The 17,766-nt window shown below is 40.4% G+C and overlaps 3 protein-coding genes across 4 annotated transcripts in view; 1 reads left to right on the top strand and 2 right to left on the bottom strand.

Annotated features, from left to right (window-relative positions):
- Pde11 (Phosphodiesterase 11) overlaps positions 1 to 622 on the bottom strand; it is a 91,449-nt gene extending 90,827 nt beyond the window's left edge. Inside the window, exon 1 of the mRNA XM_070209407.1 lies at positions 502 to 622. The gene's annotated coding sequence lies outside the window, so the exon portion shown is untranslated. The remainder of the gene's footprint in view (positions 1 to 501) is intronic.
- Positions 623 to 1,231: 609 nt separating this feature from the next.
- On the top strand, positions 1,232 to 5,935 carry LOC6629033 (uncharacterized). Of its 2 annotated transcripts, none has more exons than XM_002052774.4 (8): positions 1,232 to 1,811; positions 1,879 to 2,005; positions 2,653 to 3,109; positions 3,175 to 3,339; positions 3,889 to 4,737; positions 4,898 to 5,060; positions 5,125 to 5,232; positions 5,310 to 5,935. In XM_002052774.4, exons 1-8 carry the CDS (start codon positions 1,583 to 1,585, stop codon positions 5,855 to 5,857), a joined length of 2,646 nt encoding a protein of 881 aa, XP_002052810.2. In that variant the 5' UTR covers positions 1,232 to 1,582; the 3' UTR covers positions 5,858 to 5,935. The 2 variants fall into 2 exon arrangements, with proteins under 2 accessions (XP_002052810.2, XP_015028545.1); XM_015173059.3 differs by having other exon boundaries at positions 3,832 to 4,737.
- A 3,579-nt stretch (positions 5,936 to 9,514) lies between these two features.
- amos (absent MD neurons and olfactory sensilla) lies at positions 9,515 to 10,412 on the bottom strand. Its single transcript, XM_002052775.4, has one exon. The coding sequence runs from the start codon at positions 10,308 to 10,310 to the stop codon at positions 9,705 to 9,707; it is 606 nt and encodes a 201-aa protein (XP_002052811.1). The 5' UTR covers positions 10,311 to 10,412; the 3' UTR covers positions 9,515 to 9,704.
- Positions 10,413 to 17,766: the final 7,354 nt, after the last annotated feature.

Genomic DNA, 17,766 nt, shown 5'->3' with positions numbered 1-17,766 from the left:
ATCGATGTTTATCGAATTCGAAAAAGTTATCGATAATTGCAAGCGAGCTTGTGCAGCCCAGCAGACTAGAAACTGCCTGAGTTCTAGGCGGTCGAACGTTGCCAGATCTATTCTATTCTGATCAACAATATATATACGTATCCATAATTACACAAATTCATGCTGCTCATTTTGCCCATTTTTATAGGGTACACAAATTCTTGTAATGCGCATTTTATGCAAGTTAAGCATAATTATGCCTTAATTATGTTTTCAATTGAAGCTTTAATCTTTCCCTAAGCTTCTTTGGCCGTGCCAGGGGCAGTCTGGCAACAACAACAACAACAAGTACCAAGAGAGACCAACAGCCAGGCAGACGCCATATGCCGGCAAAGGAGAAGAAGAAGAAGCACTAGTACGAGCGTGCGGCCGCCACAAGAACAACAGACTGTATAAAAGACAAGGACAGCGAGAACTCAACACCCACGCGCACGTTATCAATGCGTTACTGTTATCACTTACACTGCCGGCAAATGAGAATATTACAAACGCACTCGTGAAATTTTACGCGCGATAACTGGGAAAATTTGCGCGAGACCTACTTGCTGCAGCTGTTTATCAAATGAAACTGACGCCAAAGCGGCGCCACCTGCTGCAATGCACCGTGCTCCCTGTAAAGAAGCTCCAAAAAATGCCAAAAAACAAAAATACCAAATGTACATCCTGAGCAGCGTTGCCAAACAGTCAAGTACGCGGGTTATTTAAAACATCTAATATAAAATTGAGCTATGAATTTACCAACTGTATGTTATTTAAATAACCGAAATACCTAAGTTACTATGATAATTAAAGATAGTTCGAATGCCTTAACGTCGATTAAATGCTAACAGAAAAGCCCTCGTATATCTGCTGCTGCCTGTTTAACATTATGCTTAGTGTGTTCTAGTGCTGAAAACTGAATTCATCTACAGAACAGCTGCTCAGTCTTTGCTCTGTTATGAGTCTGTTATAAAAGACTAGTGTATTTCATAGAAGCTTTTTGCAGGTGCACTTTCCTAGTCAAAACTACATCTTAATAAATTTTAATTGCCTGTAATCATTATTTAAACCCAGTTCTACCGGACTGCTTTCATCGTTTTAACCTAAGCGGCATCCCCAGTTTCTTAGTGAACAAATTTGTGCGCGCTGTTAATAACGTTTCTGCAAATGTTAACATTCTGGGGTGCCCACAGTTGCCATATGTAGCTATTAGTGTTGAGTAAAACATTGTTTGCTCACTTTGGTAGCATGTTCACTTGAGATACAACTCCCAGGAAAAACAACAAAATTAGCAAAAACCGCGTGCAATTCAGTGCTATAACTATACACAAAACCTAAGCCCGGCTACACCGCAGCATTTAAACAACATGCAAACAGCTCAAGAGCGCCGCTTGACTGTCTAATTGCGGCTGGAAAAAAAAGTGCGCGTGTTTGTGTGGCCCTGTGAAAGAGTGAAGAAAAAAACGTCGCCGCTGCCGCTGCGAGGGTAACTGGGCGCAAAATACAGAAAAATAGAGCAAACATAAATTGGCGCGCCGCTGTGTAATGCGCTAAGCGTTGCAACATGAGCCAAACAACGACAACAACAACAACAGCAACAGCAACATCAACGGCAGCAACAAAAACCGAAATGTCCAAAACAAGTGAAATCTTTGACGAGGAGCTGTTCGAGACACGCCTGGAGGCGCTCAAGGACACACAGGAGTGCATACAGCAAATGTCCAACTGGTGTCTGCAGCATCGTATCAATCACAAGAAGATCATCCAATGCTGGCTGAATGTCTTCAAGCGAGGTGCGTAGCCCAAGCCCATGCCCTGCCCCTGCCCACATTATCAATACATAATCCTTCCCCCTCGCAGTTCGCGTTGATCATCGCTTGGTGCTCTTCTATCTGGCCAACGATGTCATACAGTACAGCAAGCGCAAGCGCTACGAGTTCGTCGAATGCTGGGCCACGGCGCTGCAGAGAGCCACCACGATGGTGCGGTAAGTAGCGGAACTAGCTGTGCATTATTTGTTTCATTGGTCGACTAGCAGATACACTGTACAAATGTTTAATATACTGTTGATAACATACCGTTGCAATGCATAAAACAAGCAAAATATTTGATAGTCGTATTTTGCATTGGAAGCAACAAATTAATATGAATGCACTTGTTATTTTAACTAAACATTTATGGTCACTCTAAACAATAGATAATTTGGAGTGTGAAGACTACAAATATATATATATATATATTTTGTCGGTTGTAGTATACCCTGTAGAAACTATAATACTGATTAAAAATTAACAAGTGTCCTATAATATTTTTTATAATATGTAATATTTTTGAAAAACCCAATCAACTTTTATATATATTTAAAAGTGTGACCATATGTTTGAAAAATGTATTCGTTTTTACAAAACTTTGTATGGTCACCCTAAATTAATTGTTTCTATTTGTTATGATTGAAATATAAGCTTGACACAAAGTTTCTCGACCAGTGTATACCCTATATTTTAGCTTATATACAACTTTTGTTAGTTTTTTTTTAAATAAGTAATAAAAAATCAGAAAAAGGTGATAAAAAGGTTTTTTGAATGAATTCTCGTAAAATGCTCTATATATTAATTTATATTTCTCTTTCGCTAGCGATGAACGTGTCAAGGGCAAAATCTTGCGCATCTTTAAAATCTGGGAACAGCGCGAAATCTACAACGAAGAATTCCTCAGCGATCTGAGCGGCCTGCTCAACATAGCGCCGCCAAAGAAGGCGCCAGCCAGCACCGATCCCAGCAATGAGTATCAGAATGCCACGCTCATAGCGCAGGTGCGCGAATGTGTCGAGCTGGCCGAGGCGACGGACAAGAGCATGAAGAAGCTACCAAAGCCACCGAACTTTGAAATCGAAGCCATCAAACAGCAGTTAAAGGACAAAAGCCACTCGGGCGACATTGAGAAGGAGCTGGAACGCTGTGTGGCCTTCATCAATGCGTACAACAAGAATCTGCAGAACGAGATCAAGAGTCGCAAATCCGTTGTGGAGACCATCGAGGCGGCCAAAAAGTTCTACGAGCATCAGGGACGCGAAGTCAAAGTTGTCGCAAGTGTAAGTCCAGCCGGTACTTTTCTACACATGCATTTATTTTCATTTTATTTTATGTGCATTTTTAGGCCTACAAAAGCTTTGGCACGCGCATTAAGATAGTCAAACGCAAGCTGGACGAGGTTATACCCACGCTCTCCAGCCCGATACCCTCACCGGATATAAACGCGCCGTCACCGGAACGCGACGCGGATCTCCAACTTCCGGATGAAAATAATTCACCGCTGGGCGTGGTAAGCTTTTAGGAACTTGTCACATCAACACGCACAATTTATTCAACTTATATGGATTTGTATTTGGAAAATTTAGGAACTTATTTTCAGTTTATTTAAATTTGATCAGAAATATCGATTATTATCGATTACGTTTCATTGTTTCTATAGTCTTTTTTTACTGAAGTTTATATCTTTTTTATATTCACAAAAACAAAAATCCAATTGTAATATTTGATTCATGAGGTGAAAGTGCCGGCTCAAACTCCTGAAAAGAAAGAATATGCATTAAACAAAAACTAATAGAAATTACCCAGCATCGCACGGATTAAATATTACATTTTTCTTATTAAAATATAAAAATGGTTTTTCGTGCAGGTTCAATTTCTCCTTAGTTTATATCACCTTTCTTTAATCTTATTGAATTATGAACCAAGCCTAACTTTATTTTATTTATTGACTTTCTTTGTTACTTCGCCTGCTAATTTATTTATTTTCACTACTAATATTCAGAATAAGGCGATATTGGGAACACTCCTATATAGTTCTTCTGATTTTTCTGTCCCTCAGAACTTGTTCAGCGGCAGCGGTCTCAATGGCTTCGCCAGTTACCTGGATGGCGGTCAGCTGCCGTTCGACATCAACGACTTTAAGCGCGAGTCTAGCGGCAAGGATCGCGGCAGTGCCATTGAGGTGATTGGCTCGCGTTCGGATGATGAGAGCTATACGCCCAATGCCAGCTACTATAAGCCCGAGCCGCTGAGCAGCAGCAGCTACAGCAACAACAATGCTAATGGCAACAGCGGCAGTGCCATACCGGGTCTGGGTGGCGGCGGGGGTAACGGCTCCAGCGATGAATACAATCCAAGCCAGGTGCAGTCAGGCTATGGCGGTGTGCTGCCGCCGCCAGCGCCGCCAATATTCGGTGGCACGACACAGGAGTATGCGCCGCCGCCGCCGCCGCATCTCGGCTATGGCCAGACGGAGAGTCAGTATACGCCTGCGCCTTTGAACAGTAATCCGATGGCGCCGCCGCCGCCGATGCCGCCGGCCATATCATCAACGGGCAGCGTGGATGATTTCAACAGCACCTGGGACATGAGCATGACGTGGACGCCGCTGGACAACAGCCTGAATAGCAGTGGGGCAAGCTCCAGCTACACAACGCCATCGCAATCGACGCCGCACTCGCCCCCGCATTTCGAGCGCAAAGGCAGCAGCGCGCCTATCGAGTACAGTGAGCATCACAATGTCTCCGGCCTGGGTGCACAGGATGTGGATCATCGCACGGTTCAGCTGCCGCCGGCATTCAATTTTCGGCCCAAGTCAGCATTGAGCGACGAGCAAACGCGACAACTGGTGGACATTGATCATAGAAATTTAATATCGTTGACTGGCTCGCCCGGTGGGGCAGAAAAGGTGCGAATGGTATTTAAATATGAAGAGTAGAAAAAGCACGAGGATTAGTTAAAGTTAAATAATTACTTTCGACATATTTAAAGGCTTATCCTTGTTTTGTTGTACAACTTAAACAAATTTACGTCTATAAATTTTCGGATTAAAATGTATTGTCTTGCAGGATTTTGGCGGTGCCGGCGGAGATGTCGATTATCGCACAGCGCCAACAAAGAAAGCCGAGGAGGCCGGCAGTGCTATTCGCAGTCTGGGCAACAATTCACCCATGATGGCGCCACCGGGCAGCTATGTGAAGAAGACCAGCTCGCCGCAGAAATCCAATGCGAGTAAGAGCTAATTGTTAAATAAATATAGATAGACATCAAGTTAACACCCAATGATTGCATGCAGGTTCCTCTTCAGAGTCGGATCGCGTGGATGGTTCGGCACGTTATGATCCCGCAGATATGGTTATTGACATGGACATGTCCGACGAGGACCTGGAAGAGTCGCAGCTAGGTAATGGTGGCAGCCGGCGTTCAATTAATTGCTTAGTTTTAGTTCGCAAGGTTTATATGTAACAATTTTCCATGCAGAACTCAATGCCAATCCGGAGCAGCTGCAGCTGGAGAATACCGATGGCGAATTGGATGCTAATGGCGTTTTAACGCCGCGTCCCGTGCTGCTGGAGACGCCGCAGGAATTTCAATGGGATGCTAACAACAGTTTTATTGGAGCAACTGGAGCTGGCAACATGCAGGACATGCAGGCCGCCGACGCACAACAACAACAGCAGCAGCAGCCACCGTTGCCGCCACAGCAACAGTCGTGGAATCAAATGCAACCGCCCATACCCTGGAACGGCAATGAGAGCAACAATGGGCCAGCCGGTGTGCCGCCGCCGCCGCCGAGGCCGCCATTTACGGGTGGTCCCTTTCCCTTTCAGGCATTTGGCAATAGTCCGGATAATATGAGTCGCGGTCGTGGACGCGGTCGCGGCTGGTCGGGACCATATAGGCCCAATTATCAGCGCATGCCAGGACCCTTTGATGGCGGGCCAGGACCGCGACCGTTCTTTCGAGGCGGTGGACCCATGCGCGGTGGCGGCGGACGTGGGCGCATGCGTGGTAAACCTTGGATGTAATTACGTATTATAGCTTCTATATAAAACATACCACATATATAATTACACACACACACCCACAAAACACACACACACACATACGCGTATGCAAGTGCAAAGTTTTTAGTTGTTAGTTGACTTTATCTCATTTGGAGTTAGCCTTACGATGCGTATAGAGACCGCACACAACACAAAACACAACAGAAATACACGCTTAGTTTTAATTAACATGCTTTAAACTGCGGATCGTTGGCTATTTAATAAACTATATAGAAGCCGATTTGGACGCAACAGTATGCATAAGCATAAAGTTGTACAATTTCCTGATAAACACAATATACTTTATATATATTATATTCATGACAGTCTAGCGCCTTGTCTCCCTTCCTTCCAAAACGAAAATATTGTCTCGATCTTATGTATTAATTATATATATCAAAAATATATATATACATATTTATATAATGTAAAGCAAATTCTTATACGCAATACTAGTTGGGCACATTTAAACTATCAAGCAATATTCAGAGTCAAGCCTTCAGGCGTTTATTTTATGGCACGTTCAATAAAATGCATCTACGGTCTTCAGTACGTGAATTTTTGGGTTTCCTTGGGTCTTCCCCGAATCAAATCAAGTTGCATTGATAAAAATTATAAAAAGATTTGTCTTTTACAATCTTTCAACCCATGTGCCAAAGTGGAAATTTAGTCAACTCTGTTTATTTCCTATGTGGCCTATAGTCTATTAATAGCTCAACGATCCAAATCTCTCTCTCTCTCTATTCAAATTGCTCTCACAACACACTAAAAAAAGAGGAAAACTTTTCAAGACTTGTTTAGTAACAAATTATAAAAAAAAGAATGTTTTTAAGTTTACAGTTGCCTTAGCTCATAGATCTTATATACTATTAAAATATAAATGCCTAACATTTAGTTAACTTGAAACATTGCTTTTAGTTTTCAGCACTAGACGTAAGCGAAGCATATTGTAAATATATATAAATGTAATTATATTAGTAACTAAATTGTATCTACTATATAAACTTCGGTCATGCCAAAGTTTTATGCTCTTCACTAAATGTTTACACATACAAGAAATATTTAAAATAATAACCCTCTGTTCGGTAATAACAAAACCATAAAATCTCGTTAAAAGAATTTCAAATTAAATAAAGATTGATTTCTTTTAAATATTTACTCAACACAAAGGACTGTTAGGGGGGCCTAGCTCATAGACAAGGACGATCCTTAAAGATCTTTTCGACTTAACTATTTGGAATGACTGAGCTCCATTTTGGAGCGTGAAATTTGACATATTCCAAACTGACTTCAAGACTGATTCAAGTTTCTTTCCGAAAACTAGATCTATTCAAGGACTCTTGACTTTTTGGGTGGGCTATGCCGAACAGAAGCTTAAGTTTCGTTTAGACAAATCTGACGTCCAAATCTCGAACTCGAACTCGACCTCTTATAATCTCTAAGTACAAAACCATAAGCAATACAAAAATCATATCGTCAAATGCGAAAACTAAAACTATTTGTGAAGAAATTAAAAAAAATAAATATTTATATATGAAAGACTCAGTTGAGCGGCAAAGTCATATGTGTAGTTGTATAGTATGCTAGTTATATATACTAAATCTTAGTCTATATATTATGCTTAAGCGTAGTTAAGTTAAGTTTCGTGTTGCGTATTTAGTTGTATAAATACAAACCATAATGTGATATTTAAAATTTCGAAAATGTTGTCTTTTATTCTTCTGTGTTTCAATCAAATTTCGTGTCCTGCTCAGTGCAGGATCTAAGGATCGCCGTGTTGTTTACCTGTTGACGTGTGCGGCACTTAATCACCTTCCAGTTAAGAGCCCGGTTTCAGTTTCTGTTTCGGCTTTCGGTTCTGTGTCGGCATCGGAAGTCGGAACTCATCAATCGTGTGTCGGCAAACGCTTGTTTTGACTCTTGTGGGCGTTACGCCCGCTACTTAGTTATATTCCCAAGGATATTCTCAAGGATAACCTTTTTTTTCGAAATAAATATGGTACGCCAAGACTGATGCGCAGAGATGCGGCAAATGTGAATTAATGAGCCAAATCGTTGGCCCTAAATTTGACTAGTTATACTAACTATTAAGATTAAATATCCTTTAGATGGGAGTTTAACCAAAGACATTACCAAAAATTTTTAGTTATATTTAAAATTGATTTGGTGAACCAATCAGGTTCTGGTTATTCCTCAAAACTTCAGCCTCAGCGCCTAAAAAATTTGTGAATAATTTTTGAAAATTCATATTTGTTTAAATTAAAAGCTTTGAGCCAAAGTTGACAGTCAAAATTAGAATGTATGTATGCATGTATGTGCATGCTTGCATATATGTTTGTACAAATGTAAAAGGTATATATATATATATAGAAATGTATTTATAATATACGTGAATGTGTGCAAGTATGCATGCGTGCGAATGTATGTAGGTATGCATAAGTATGTTTACATGTACACATGTTTGTATGCATGCATGCATGTATTTATGTATGCATGTATGCATATATGTTTGTGTGTTGCATATGTATATGTATTATGTATGTCTGCATCTATATGTGCAGCTTTGTATGTACTAACGTATGTTTGTATGCATGTGTATGTATGCATGTATATTTTATGTAGGCATTTATATATGCCAATTAATGTGTGCATATATTTTGTATGTTTATATGCTAGACCAAGTCTACCTCTAGCTAACTTCAACTTATGCCCCACCACTGAGCTAAGAAGTGGGCGGCTTTAATATTGGAAGAAAACGGCTTGAACTGTGAAGGAGGCGGCTATCTAAGTTTTGGCGAAGACGGCAACCTGAGCAAAGGAGGTGGAGGCTGCGGCTTTAATATTGAAGGAAACGGTGGCTATCGCTTTGGCAGAGGAGGCGGCATCAATTTTAAATATGAAAATAATATTGAAAAAACTGGTACGTATTTGTAAACTTAATATTATCTTATATTTTAAATAAAAGCTGCGTTTTAAAGCTAATGTTAAATATCTCGGGTTTTCGGTTCTATCAGTGATATCATTCTAAGAAAAAGCAATCGTGCGTGGGAATAACAGGTAAATACTTTTTACAAATATATATTTATATATTCATCCCTATATATAAAATTTTCAATGTATGTGCTTACCTTGTGTGATGAACGTGCACGTTAAGCCGGGGTTTCGGGCAATTCCAGCCGCATGAGTGGAAAAATCGCGAAAATTATTTACATGAACATTTTCGTTTACCAGCTGATCGGCATCAAACTCATTTTCAAAGATCTTTGGCAAATTTCATCAGATGCATATTTCGCACTCTTTGGAAAATCCATCGCTCCTTGGTGGAAATGGGTCGAAGTTTCCCACCTCCATAACTTGGTCCAATCTCATCCGATTTTCACGAGGTTTGACTCTTTTTCACTTTTTCCCTTTTTTTCATGCCCTCCAGATTAAATCTGGCAACACTTTTATCGTTAAATATATAAATGGTCATAGGAAAAAATATCCCTGGGAAATTTAATTCCACTTCATCAAAAATATTTAACAATATTTTTCTGACTGTTTTGAAAGGTTTTTGATTTGTTTAAACAGGCAAATACCATCCAGCTTGGAAAGCTGAGCAAAAATATTTAAAAAATTACAAATATAAAAATTTATATCTTAGTTTTGTTTTTTGAATCTTAATTAACTTTTATTAACACTCTTTAAATTAAATCTTAATTAAATAGTTTAGCAGCTAAGCCTAAGAACTAACAGCCTTTTAAAGTTGACACTAGGTTCGAGTGTTGCTCCAACACGTCCCGGTTGCATTGCCTCCCGCAGCTACCCCTCACCAGCCACCATCATCCACTCAATAGTCCCTGGAGAGCAGCGTGAGCAAATCCCCAATGTACGCCTGCGCCATTTGCAATGTCTCGTACTTGGAGAGCCGTCGATCATGGCCCAGCGATGGCACCACATCCCGCAGCTTGTCGAAGGCATCATTGAGGCTGTTCATCCGGCGGCGTTCGCGTGCATTGGCCGCCAGCCGACGTTTGCGCAGGACATCGGGCGCGCAATCGTCGCGCTCCTCCTGATCCTCGCTAGCTGCGCTGGGATAGGCGCTGCTGCTGCTGGCATCGTAGGGTCTGTTGCGCGCCGTCTTGTGCCAGTATTTGGCGGCCTTTGTCTGGAACTTGGAGGCGCCCATTTGCTGTTGCTGCTGGGTCTGCGCGCTGAGCATTTGCTCCAGCTCCAGCACCGCGGGCGTGTCATAGTACAGCTCCAGGGAGCAGCTATTGGTGCCATCGGACAGACTGTCCGCGCTGCCACTAAAATCCCTATCCTGCTGCTGGTTCATCAGCTGCTCCAGCTGATCCTGCAAATTGCCAACGGCCAGCGAGTCCGCTGCCGCCTCCAGACTCTCGGCGCTGTAGTAGAAGTGCTCGATAAAGTGCTCCTCGCTGTTCGTCAACATGTTCGCTGTGTGTGCTAGCCCAAGGATAACTGACGCAGACGCAGTCCCAAGCCGGCCCTTAAATAGCCGGCAACAGCAGGCGTCGCTCAATGTTGATTGGCTGCGCGGCCTGCTCTTACCTGATTCGCTGGACTGATCCTGTTTTTAACACGCTCGTCTACCTGACGCTCACCTGGCCCTAGCCCGTGCCCTAAATTGGCTGGCTTGCGGTCAAAACGTTTAATTGCCACTTGAGAAATCCGTTTGCTTTGTCTGACCTGCCATTTGCTGCCATTCCCTAGTCATAAATACATATGTGAGTTTTTCTTTAAGGCCCTTTAAGCTCCTTTTGTGCCCTAAAAAATATAATCGTTTTGCGCAAGTGCATGTAACAGCCCGAAGGAGGCATATTGTATATATATGGCAATATTTGTCTGACTAAGACTTGTCCAAAGACTTGAAGTTTTTAATATATATATATATTGCATAGCCTATGAATAAGAATTATATTCTTAAAATAATATTCAATTTTGAGACGTGTTATTTAAGCATAACTCGAAGACTATAAGAGCTAGATACAGCACACTTGGTATGTCGATACTTGTATAGTATATATAGATTAAACACATTTCACTTTTTTTATATTGCCTTCCATTTTCCTGAAATGTAAAAGAAAACATAATTATAAAGGCAGCGCCGCGCGCTTTGGTATTTACACACTTTTGAGTTTAATATGTAAACTCTGAAAATTTCATAAAGATCTGTCAATAAAAAACGAAGTTACACAAGGCAACATTTCCCAAGTATTCTAGTATGGGCTTACGAAAAGAAGCAGAAGCAGAGTCCTCTGCCTTTTAGATGCAGCAGCTTGATGCTGGGTATCTCCTAGTCGAGCATAGCCGACTCTTCTCACATTTAATGCAATATGTCAAACTATTGTTGCCAAGGTCAATCAGGGATCAAAAAAAAACAACAGCAAGAAAAGACACCTTTTGTTGTTGATACTTGCGCCAATATGTTTGCATTTTATTCGATCGCAATTGTTATATTCTTTATTGTTGTTTTTTCTTTTCGTTTGGCTCTCATGATAACCACAGTGTGGGCCATCATTGTTGGCCAGTTGCCAATTTGGTTTGCATGTCTGTGGTCTAGCGGTCCTTCGGTAAGTGCTCTGCACCACATTTTTGGTTCCGTACAAAAGAATTTCGCCCAAGTGCGGTTTTACTTTGTTGTACTTTCGATTTTAGCCATTGTGCTTTATTGGGTCACAAACACAAACTAATTATACGAGCGCTTTCTTTGGGTTAGCCCAAAAAGAGTTGCGGTTCAGTTAAGAAAGCAAGTCACACGATCAAAACTTTGTTACTTATTTATTATATTTTTAATTTTATATTTTATTTTTTACATCTAGCAACAATACTTTTTCTGAGAATTTTGTTATTGAAGCATAAAAAAAAGGAAATAAAAATCTTAAACCAAATCGACAAAATGGCAAGGGGTAACATCACGCTATTTTTCAAAATAGAGGTCGGTGCGAAATTCCAAACTTTTTCGATGATTATATTGATTGGTTAATAATAAGAGCTGGAGTCACCATATATATGCATTTGATGTTGGGAGTAGAGGGTTCAGGGCATCCCCTATCTTGCTTGTTTTTTATTTGCCCAACTGAAGCGAATGCTTGAGTCAATCGATTGCAACAATTGCTCGAATTTGGATGAATGAATTGGCCTGAATAACAGCTAACTAAATGGCGGAGGTATTTTATCTTTGGCACCCCCGTGGTTAGCTGTTGCCGCTTGTAGAACTTATCGGTCGCCCACTTAACACTTCTCGCTCGGACTCGGACTCGGACTCGGGGAATTGGAACATGTCTCGGCACGGCAACACTTGGAACTGTGTTTGTGCGCCTTTTTACCGCTACCATTAAATGCTTATTAAGATAAGTTTTTGTGTACAGTAAAAGAAGGACTCAGATTACCCAACGGCAGTCGCAATAGAGTCATAAATGTCACAGGACGCGCTATTTATGCGATGACTATTTATGATACCCATCAAGAGAGCCTGCCGCCGCTCGAGCTCCGGCTGAGGATCAGGCTCTGGCTGCGGCTCCGGCTACCTGCTGCTCTGGGTCAAAGGTCCTTGCCAGCAGCCAAATAGTGGGTATTTAGCTCGTTATTCTGTTTGTTTTCCAAATCACGGTTAAGTGTCAATAAATTCACATAAAACGTTGCAATTGAGCGACACATTTCGGCTATCAGCAGACCCTCGGCCCTAACGGATATGCTGGCCGGGTTGGGGGCTACCAAAGAGCTGCAGGACTTGACGTGTGTCTTAAGTTATGGCAGAAGCTGCTGCCGTTTCCTAGAAACAGACGCTCGCTTTGAGCACGCTCTAGAAATCTTGATTTAAATTATATATGAAAAGGGGAATGGAATATATATTAAAAAAGAGTTCTAATTTGATGAAATAAGGGGGGGGGGGGGGGCATTTAAAAATATATTAAATAATAATTAAATGTATGAAATAATGCTTTTTATCAAAACTCCAAAAGTCTCAAATCGAAGTAATATATCATATAGCTGTCATAGAGAAAATCGAAAATCCTTGTAGAAAAACATTCTTATTTTTCAGGATATCATGAATTAAATTTGTCATTCACGAGTTTTACAGTGTATGTAAATTCGTACATATAAACAAATTCTTATCAATATTGCACATATAATAATATAATATAATAAAATGATATGCTATAGAAAGGTTCTAACAACGCTTATTATATACGAGAAAAGAATTTTCCAAAAAATGTGAAAAACCCCTCAAATAAATTTGAGCAAAAGGTCTTTGAAAATGAGTTTGCTGCCGAACGGCTGGAAAACCAAAAAGTTGTATGCACGCGTTTTTCGCCTTTTTTCCACACTTGCGGGTGGAATTTTCTAAAATATCCAGCCTGAACGGCGTGTCACAGGGAAGACAGGGAAAGAAATATCGAGTCAATATAGCAATCATATATATGTTCTAGATAGAATCGAATTACTCGAACAAGCACATCAGATCGGTATACTATATATAAGCTTCTAAAGTAATAATAAGTCGCTTAGCTTTGGATTTTCCTGAAAACATTCCAGTTAACATATCTGAAAGGGTATCAGATCTTCTGAATGCCGTAAATACCTTCTTCATTTCAGTCATGAATGAAAAAGTTGTCTCAGTTAGGAGAATAGGTATACAATGACAATCAGATCTGGATCGAGATATAGCTGCGATTGAGGTCAGCTTGGAAGTGCATATCATGCTCTGGGTGCAATTTCCGTATGGCATGATCCACTCGACTCATCCATTATGCACACAACATTTGAGTGATCCGCCATCAGAGCCCGGCTGTGGCTTCCGCCCACTTTCGAGAAGCCGCAACGAAAGGTTAATTAACTCAATGTAGGGCAGAAAAATCAATTCAAACACTTGGCTGCATTTCTATAGAAGACGGCCAAAACAATTCCAAAACAAGCAGGCGTCGAGCGCCGGGCATGGCTAAAATGTACAAATGATCGGTCCGGTCAAGTTGCAAGAGTCAAGAGTTGTCCAAAGAAAATTTCACACAAATTGACAAGAACAAAGATCAGATGCTGAGCCTGCCGACAAAAGGCAGCAGCGGCAGTAACATGACGTTTGATCTTGACGCTGGCTTCTGCTTGTCTAGCCCCCCCACTCCCACGATCAAGATCCTGATGAACCGCTGATCGATGTGCCACGCGACCGCAGTAAGAGGTCGACATCATCAGGGCCACAATTTCCAGCGAAAGGACGTCTCAGGCTCGGAGATCAGCTAAAGATCGACCACGCCCGCAACGCGAAGGTTTCCAATTAGCATGTCGCTTACCTGCCCGGCATTTGGCCAGTTGCATGTCCTTGTCAAAATAGCGAACAATAGGCCAGAGGGCGGTTCCGCTTGAAAGTCGAGCCTCTCCAATAACAATAGCACCAACTGATGATAATCCCTCGTCCTCTCCCTCTACCTCGTCCTCAGCATTTAGATTAATCGTTTTGGTTGTGCGGATTATGGGTTGGCGCTAAATTGCGAAAATGCGATTAGTTAAGTCAAGTATTGTTTCGTGTATTGCGTGAGATTGTTGTCCATGTCAATCGCTGGCATCTCTTTTGTCCCTGGGAAAGTCGCACTTGACCCAACCGCAGCCAGACAATGCCCGATCTGCTGCTCCTTTCTTTTGTTCCAATCTGAGCATTGTTTGAGTCTGCAGATCTCAGCCAAATTACCATGTAATATTCCAGCATTATGAGCGTAATATTATATACATATATCTAATATTTTTGTTTGTTTCTGCGAAAATTAGTTTTGGTTTCTCCGAACCAGCTGTGCCCAAAATCCAGACTGCGTGTCGCTCAAGGGATTAGCTGGCATTTCATTTAAATGTACTCGATTTTTAGAGGGTATTCCAAGTTTATCAAGAAATAGTGTATACCACTAAATTTCTATTTATTTACTAATAGAAGCCGATCCCCATCAGCAGCCGAGTCGATAAAGCGTTGTCCGCTGTCCCGGCCTGGCCTATGTCTACATAGGACACGAATTTGACTAAAAACAGTGTTGCCATATTTAGATGCCAAATTGATCTACAAGTCAAACCATGAACAAAAAGCCAAACTTTTTGAAAATCGGCTAAGTTTTGACCGAGCTATGGGGGTGGGCAATTTTGGCCTATGTCTATATACGATATTTGAGGGTACAATTTTCACATGAATTTCGACCAGGAATCGGGTTGCCAAATTTAGATGTCAAATTATTCTAGAGGCCAAACCATTAAAAAAAATACAAACTTTTTGAAAATCGGTTGAGTTTGGACCGAGTTATGGGGGTGGGCAATTTTGGCCTATATCTAAATAGGATATTTGGGTGTACAATTTTCACATGAATTTTGACCCAGAATTATGTTGCCAGATTAAGATGCCAAATTGATCTACAAGTCAAACCACGAACAAAAAGCCAAACTTTTTGAAAATCGGTTGAAATTTGCAAGAGTTATGGGGGTAAGCAATTTTGATCTATGTCTATATACGATATTTGAGGGTACAATTTTCACATGAATTTCGACCAGGAATCGGGTTGCCAAATTTAGATGCCAAATTATTCTAGAGGCCAAACCATTAAAAAAAAGACAAACTTTTTGAAAATCGGTTGAGTTTTAACCGAGTTATGGGGGTGGAAATTTTGGCCTATATCTAAATAGGATATTTGGGTGTACAATTTTCACATGAATTTTGACCCAGAATTATGTTGCCAGATTAAGATGCCAAATTGATCTACAAGTCAAACCACGAACAAAAAGCCAAACTTTTTGAAAATCGGTTGAAATTTGCAAGAGTTATGGGGGTAAGCAATTTTGATCTATGTCTATATACGATATTTGAGGGTACAATTTTCACATGAATTTCGACCAGGAATCGGGTTGCCAAATTTAGATGCCAAATTATTCTAGAGGCCAAACCATTAAAAAAAATACAAACTTTTTGAAAATCGGTTGAGTTTTGACCGAGTTATGGGGGTGGGCAATTTTGGCCTATGTCTATATACGATATTTGAGGGTACAATTTTCACATGAATTTCGACCAGAAATCGGGTTGCCAAATTTAGATGCCAAATTATTCTAGAGGCCAAACCATTAAAAAAAATACAAACTTTTTGAAAATCGGTTGAGTTTTGACCGAGTTATGGGGGTGGGCAATTTTGGCCTATGTCTATATACGATATTTGAGGGTACAATTTTCACATGAATTTCGACCAGAAATCGGGTTGCCAAATTTAGATGCCAAATTATTCTAGAGGCCAAACCATTAAAAAAAATACAAACTTTTTGATAATCGGTTGAGTTTTGACCGAGTTATGGGGGTGGGCAATTTTGGCCTATGTCTATATACGATATTTGAGGGTACAATTTTCACATGAATTTCGACCAGAAATCGGGTTGCCAAATTTAGATGCCAAATTATTCTAGAGGCCAAACCATTAAAAAAAATACAAACTTTTTGAAAATCGGTTGAGTTTTGACCGAGTTATGGGGGTGGGCAATTTTGGCCTATGTCTATATACGATATTTGAGGGTACAATTTTCACATGAATTTCGACCAGAAATCGGGTTGCCAAATTTAGATGCCAAATTATTCTAGAGGCCAAACCATTAAAAAAAATACAAACTTTTTGAAAATCGGTTGAGTTTTGACCGAGTTATGGGGGTGGGCAATTTTGGCCTATGTGTATATACGATATTTGAGGGTACTATTTTCACATGAATTTCGACCAGGAATCGGGTTGCCAAATTTAGATGCCAAATTATTCTAGAGCCCAAACCATTAAAAAAAAAGACAAACTTTTTGAAAATCGGTTGAGTTTTGACCGAGTTATGGGGGTGGAAATTTTGGCCTATATCTAAATAGGATATTTGGGTGTACAATTTTCACATGAATTTTGACCCAGAATTATGTTGCCAGATTAAGATGCCAAATTGATCTACAAGTCAAACCACGAACAAAAAGCCAAACTTTTTGAAAATCGGTTGAAATTTGCAAGAGTTATGGGGGTAAGCAATTTTGATCTATGTCTATATAGGATATTTGAGGGTACAATTTTCACATGAATTTCGACCAGGAATCGGGTTGCCAAATTTAGATGCCAAATTATTCTAGAGGCCAAACCATTAAAAAAAATACAAACTTTTTGAAAAGCGGTTGAGTTTTGACCGAGTTATGGGGGTGGGCAATTTTGGCCTATGTGTATATACGATATTTGAGGGAACAGTTTTCACATGAATTTCGACCAGAAATCGGGTTGCCAAATTTAGATGCCAAATTATTCTAGAGGCCAAACCATTAAAAAAAATACAAACGTTTTGAAAATCGGTTGAGTTTTGACCGAGTTATGGGGGTGGGCAATTTTGGCCTATATCTAAATAGGATATTTGGGTGTACAATTTTCACATGAATTTTGACCCAGAATTATGTTGCCAGATTAAGATGCCAAATTGATCTACAAGTCAAACCATGAACAAAAAGCCAAACTTTTTGAAAATCGGTTGAAATTTGCAAGAGTTATGGGGGTAAGCAATTTTGATCTATGTCTATATAGGATATTTGAGGGTACAATTTTCACATGAATTTCGACCAGGAATCGGGTTGCCAAATTTAGATGCCAAATTATTCTAGAGGCCAAACCATTAAAAAAAATACAAACTTTTTGAAAAGCGGTTGAGTTTTGACCGAGTTATGGGGGTGGGCAATTTTGGCCTATGTGTATGTACGATATTTGAGGGAACAGTTTTCACATGAATTTCGACCAGGAATCGGGTTGCCAAATTTAGATGCCAAATTATTCTAGAGGCCAAACCATTAAAAAAAATACAAACTTTTTGAAAATCGGTTGAGTTTTGACCGAGTTATGGGGGTGGAAATTTTGGCCTATATCTAA

Source organism: Drosophila virilis, chromosome 4, assembly GCF_030788295.1.
Source record: "Drosophila virilis strain 15010-1051.87 chromosome 4, Dvir_AGI_RSII-ME, whole genome shotgun sequence".
NCBI classification, from domain to species: domain Eukaryota; kingdom Metazoa; phylum Arthropoda; class Insecta; order Diptera; family Drosophilidae; genus Drosophila; species Drosophila virilis.
This window is presented reverse-complemented; position numbering and strand designations above follow the sequence as displayed.

Coding starts and splice junctions, on each gene's coding strand:
- LOC6629033 (XM_015173059.3), top strand. CDS start 1,583: ATGAGCCAAACAACGACAACAACAACAACAGCAACAGCAACATCAACG. Junction 1,812..1,878: donor GCTGAATGTCTTCAAGCGAG/GTGCGTAGCCCA, acceptor TCCCCCTCGCAG/TTCGCGTTGATCATCGCTTG. Junction 4,738..4,897: donor CGCCCGGTGGGGCAGAAAAG/GTGCGAATGGTA, acceptor ATTGTCTTGCAG/GATTTTGGCGGTGCCGGCGG.
- amos (XM_002052775.4), bottom strand. CDS start 10,310: ATGTTGACGAACAGCGAGGAGCACTTTATCGAGCACTTCTACTACAGC.